This window comes from Papaver somniferum, chromosome 10 (genome assembly GCF_003573695.1).
Source record: "Papaver somniferum cultivar HN1 chromosome 10, ASM357369v1, whole genome shotgun sequence".
Taxonomy (NCBI): Eukaryota; Viridiplantae; Streptophyta; class Magnoliopsida; order Ranunculales; family Papaveraceae; genus Papaver; species Papaver somniferum.
In genome coordinates, this window is record NC_039367.1 from 37,063,901 (window position 1) to 37,069,746 (window position 5,846).

The window sequence follows — 5,846 nt, forward strand, 5'->3', positions numbered from 1 at the left end:
AAAACACCTATATAAGATAAGAAGAATTAAGATTAGGACATTAAAACGGAAAAGAAGAGGGGAATTTTAGTTGACTAAGGTTGATTATCGCCTGACTTTTCGCTTGACCTTATCCTGCTTTGCTAGTTTGTTTCGACGGTTTTATAAATAGTTTTTGATGTTCAAATTCAAATTCAAATTCAAATTCAATCTCAATTCTCAGATCCCCTAATGGCCCGAGAACCACCCTTTTCCTACCGAATAATGCTAGATCCACCGTGATTTTCTCACGGTGGAGTCACCGCAACATACAGAGGGGAAAAAAGAAGGCCCACAAAAATTAAAAATTAAAAACCACCCCCTTTTCTCCCGTGGGTCCCAGGAACTTGTATCTGTCGGTGATATCACCGTGAATTTTTCACCGTGTGTCTAGCACAACCGTTTCCTACCTTACCTAACCACGTGAGCACATGATGGGACACAACGCTGAAAAGTAAGAGAATCCCATTTCAAATTCAAATTTTCCTAGGCTCAAAGATTTTCCCTCCCTCGACTTCTTTATAATTATAATAATAATAATTCCCCAAAACGAAACAAGTCTATTTCTCTCTCTTCAGTCAAATCTCCATCAAACCCTCTCTCTCTCTAGATTCTAGGAGAATAGAGAGATTCTCATTTCTGAAACACAGTAATGGCTTCTTCGACGTCACTCCGCCGAACCAATTCAAATCGAACCAACAACATGGCCGTAGCAGGCGTAACTACAGCAACAACTGCATCTTCCAAAACCCTAATCTCAATTTCAGACAACAACAAAAAACCAACTGGAACTGGTAAAGAAAACCCTAGATCAATTTCTAGAACTAGAAATTCAGTAATTCCTCAAAAACCTAGACAACGTCCGATTCCCGCGATTGAGAAACCGACCAAGGAGTTCAATGATTCGAAAGTTCGGAGATCAACTTCATCAGTACCGAGAGGTAGGAGTTCCAGTCCAAATGATTTTACTAGGATTTTATCTGATTTTCGTAATAATAAAGACAACAGAGATCGAATGCCAAGGGTTTCTGTTTCTGATAATCTTCGATCTACTAACAAAACCCTAGAAAATGTGGGTCGAAATGATATTGTCGGGTATGGTAAAGGTAAAGACTTTTCTAGTTCTTCTAGGGTTCTGGATAAATCTCAACCTAAGAAAGCTAATTTTTGTTCAAATTTGAAAGATAATGAGAAGAGTATGAGGCCAAAAGATGGTGTGACTGAGAGTCTGAGTTCAAATGTCAAGCCAGTTGAAAGGAGTTTTGATGTGTTTAAGAGGTTATCGGGTTCGAAAGGAGGGGAAGTAAATTTAAGCTCGGGTTTGATAAAAATCGGGGGAAAGGTTGAGAATTCTTCTGCAACGGAAGGTTGTAAGGAGAAAGGTAATATTGTTGTGAATGCTGAAGGCAAATTGGAAGCATCTAGAATTGGTATTTCTAGGGTTTTTGTGAGTTCTGGGAGCACTGGTTCTGTTGGTGTAAATTTGAAGCCGCAAGGTTCAAAAGGTTGGAATAGTTCCAAATTTGTAGATAGCGTGAAAGAAAAGGGGAATGCGGAAGAAGAGAAAGGTGTTAAACTAAGTGGCAAATACCAAAGCAAACTTCATGAGAAGCTTGCTTTTTTAGAAGGAAAGGTTAAGAGAATTGCATCGGATATCAAACGGACAAAGGATATGTTAGATATGAACAACCCTGATGGATCCAAGGTGATAATTTCAGATATCCAAGACAAGATTTCAGGGATCGAGAAAGCTATGGTTCATGTGATAACTGATGACAGTTCCAGTTTAATTGCGTCCAAGGCTGTTGAAAGTGATGGTTTGAACTCCAAAAGTTTGGAGCATAATGAGATTGTGCAAGTGGGACAGCTGAAAAATTCAGTCAAGCGCTTGAATCATGAGGACATAGAAGCAAGACTGTTTCCTCACCATAAACTACTTGAAGGCCAGACATCATGGAGCACATCATCAGCAAGTGGTCAAAGTGATCGACCACATCTTCCTGAAGTTACAGGTGATTCAAAGCTGGAAAATGTGCCGTTGAGCCCGATTGATGATAATCCTATTGCATTGGAGTTCTTGGCTTCCCTGCATAAAGGAAAGCCTAAAGAAATTACTCAAAATGATTACATTGTAGAGTATTATGAAGTTCATGAAATGGATGGTGCTGAAACTTCAGCATCACAAGATAAATCAAAAGCTGTTGGTAGTCGAAATCGTGATGGAGATGCCACTCTCATTGCTGATGAAGTGATCGAGGACATAGAAAATCAGGAAAACAAATCAACAATGGCCCTCGTAGAAGAGATCGAAGATATGCGTGTGGATCAGCTGCATGAAATAGGTCGCAAGGCCTCAACGGGTGGATGGTTTGTCTCAGAGGGCGAATCAGTTCTTCTTGCTCACGAAGATGGTTCCTGCTCCTTTTATGATATCACCAACTCTGAGGTATATGTTCTCATTATCAGTCTTTTACGTATCACTTCTCCTTTACGATTATCTTTTCACCTTGGATTATTGCTCTTCCTTTCTTCTTTCTGGCCAACCCTTCACATTGTTCTGCAGAGTTATACATTGTCTTTGGTCCGCGTTATTCATTTAGTTTAGGGGATAAATTGTCTGTAACTTATAGCTTGTATGTCTCCTTAAGCATTTATTGTGTTTTAGAGCATCCAAAGTGGGAGCTCTAAAACACTAAAACTAGGGAGTGTCCCCCTTCTAATAAAAGCTCCTAATCCCCTAGTCAAACTTTTCTTATGTAAACTCGGGTTACTGTTAGGGAATCGAGGAATAGAGTGAGAGGGAAAGCAGCCTGTAGAATTATTTGTGGTGGGTCGTGGTATACTATGACTGTCCATAGGATAGCCGAGCCAGAACAAAGAAAGTAAAAAGGAACAATTTTCAAGTAAGACCTAATTCCAGTGATGTAATCAATTTGATTCTTACTTCAGTCATATGATCTCCTGTCTCAGTTAAAAGGGGTCATGAAAAGGACATGTTTGAATACACACAATTCCAATGATGTAATCAATTTGATTCTTACTTCAGTCATATGATCTCCTGTCTCAGTTAAAAGGGGTCATGAAAAGGACATGTTTGAATACACACAATCAATGTTGTAGCAATGAACTACAACTGTAGTATTTTGTTACTCATTATTTGTGAGTTCCACAAGCTGAAATTAGAGGGATTAGGTGGGTTTCTGCTTGTTTAGGTCGTGATACTAATTAACTGTCGTGCAATGAATGCACAAGATGTAGTTCTTAAGGTCCTGAAAGCTATTCAACAATTGTGTATTGGAATCACAGGCCATAGGTGAGTCGTTGACTTCCCAGTTCTGTTTTATGTCATAGTTCATTCCCAGGGCAGCAACTTAGAGGTGTGGTAATACCTTGGTTGTAATTCATCTACAACCACCTGATATTTTTGAGGGATTCCATTGTAGTTGTTCCCACTCTGGTTACATTTGACATGAATATGGTGGGAAGGATTGGTTCAGTTGAGGGAAGGCGGCATAATTTAGATGTCAATACGTAACACATTTTATATTACTATGTAAATTAAGCATTTGTATCCTCATTTCAGGAGAAGGCTGAATACAATCCCCCAGCAGGACTCTCGCCTAACTTGTGGGGAGATTGTTGGTTAATCCGTGCTGCTGGTGCTGATGGTTGCTCAGGAAGATATGTTGTTGCAGCTTCATCTGGAAATGCTTTGGAATCAGGTTTTTGCTCTTGGGACTTTTACACTAGAGATGTTCGAGCTTTTCATCTTGAGGATGCAACAGTAAAATCTTCGAGAACAGTACTTGGTCCTCTACCCAGTATTGGTTTATATAGAAGAAGTGCATCATCTACAATAATGGTCCCCGAAAACCGACAATGGTGGTACAGACCCTGCGGCCCTCTTCTTGTTTCAACTGCAAGCGGTCAGAAAGCTGTTAAAGTTTATGATATACGTGATGGCGATGAAGTAATGAAATGGGAATTACAGAAACCAGTAGCAGTTATGGATTACTCAAGTCCTTTACAATGGAGAGATAGAGGAAAGGTGGTCTTAGCTGAAGCTGAATCTGTTAGTCTTTGGGACGTGAATTCACTCACTCCACAGGCATTACTTTCTGTTTCTTCTAATGGACGTCAGATTTCTGCTCTTCATGTACATAACACTGATGCTGAGTTGGGTGGAGGAGTACGCCGAAGGTAGATTTTCAGTTCTCGTACACTTTTATTTTTAACTCTGCTTTTGACCATTTGGTTGTTCTTGAGACTTAGGAGTTAGGATAATATTTTTAGCTGATTTACAAGTAATTAATTATGGCGGCACAAATAAAATCTGGTTTTAGCGTATTGACTTTTATTTTTGACCTTTTATGCTGTGTTTTTGATAATACAATGACTAGGACTAAATTTATCACTAAGAGACTAATATGGGAACATTAAACAGTTCATTTCTGAGTGTTTCGTATTGGAAATGCAGGGTTAGTTCTGTAGAAGGAAATGACGGTGTATTTTGCACGCAAGAGTCCATTTGCGTCCTAGACTTCCGTCTCCCTTCAGGTGTGGGTCTCAAGGTATCGAAACATGGATTGAATGTACAATCAATCTCCTCTCGTGGGGATTCTATTTTTCTTGGATGCACTGATGGGCAATTATCAACAGTAAGTGGAAAAGCCCATTCACGCATTCAGCAATACTCTCTGAGAAAGGGAACAATTCTCAGCACTTATGCATTACCAGAATCAAACTCTCACTTCCATTACACTGCAATATCTCAAGTATGGGGTAATACAAATGTCGTAATGGGTGTCTGTGGACTTGGTCTTTTTGTATTTGATACATTGCAGCAAGAAGAAGGAGAATCTTCTTCATTGGCGGTTGATTATATGAAGACTCAACAGACTAGAGATGTAATTGGCCCAAATGACTTGTACTCTCCTTCTTTTGATTATTCATCATCTAGGGTTCTTGTCATATCAAGAGATCGACCGGCATTTTGGAGGTACTTATTGTAGTTTTTGCGATTAAGTATTCAGATAGATTAAGTTATAACTGCTACTTTCTTCAAATCATTCCTACTGCTGCATTGAAGTATCCAGTAGAAGTCATTACCTAAATGTCTTTCTTAGGTTTTTTGTGATATATATTTGGATGTGTTTATTCATTTGTTTGGTCCTCTGTATTCTTTGTGTAATTTTATCTGTTGGTTTTGGCTTGCCTTTTCTTGTCCAAGGTAAAAAGGACGGTGAAAATCATAATAAAAGATCTCTAGGAAATATCAAAACCTGGATGATACTTTTTGTGTTCAGGGGGTCACCAGAATTAATATTGAAAAGATTGTATTAAGATGAGTGCGAGATAGCCCCACTCATAATAGAAATAGAAGGTTATTATTGGGTCGTCACATTCCATTAGAGGGACATCACCTAATAGGACAAAAACGGGTTACCCATAAGTAATATCAAAAATCCCTTATCTAGAATAATTTTGTAATGATTAAATAACCCTTATTTAGTTAATTTTAATTTAATTTAAAAAAGATAAAAATTAAATTAATGAATTTTGTTGTATACTTGGTGAATTCTGGGACAAAATTTTTGTGGGAAGAAAAACTGGTCGTAAAATAAACTTTTACGGTTGGAAATAATCCAAACCTGGACGTAAAATCACTTGTAAGGTTGGAAATAATCCAAACATAGACGTAACATCACTTTTACGGTTGGAATTAAAAGAAAACTAGACATAAAATCAGATTCTACGGTTGGAATTAAAAGGAACATGGACGTAAAATGAGCTTCTACGGTTGGAACTAATTCAAACCTGAACGTAAA

General features: G+C 38.3%; 1 protein-coding gene across 1 annotated transcript; it reads left to right on the forward strand.

Annotated features, from left to right (window-relative positions):
• The first annotated feature begins 550 nt into the window (after positions 1-550).
• On the forward strand, positions 551-5,179 carry LOC113316968 (KIN14B-interacting protein At4g14310-like). Its single transcript, XM_026565123.1, has 3 exons — positions 551-2,464; positions 3,602-4,218; positions 4,496-5,179. Exons 1-3 carry the CDS (start codon positions 671-673, stop codon positions 5,028-5,030), a joined length of 2,946 nt encoding a protein of 981 aa, XP_026420908.1. The 5' UTR covers positions 551-670; the 3' UTR covers positions 5,031-5,179.
• Positions 5,180-5,846: the final 667 nt, after the last annotated feature.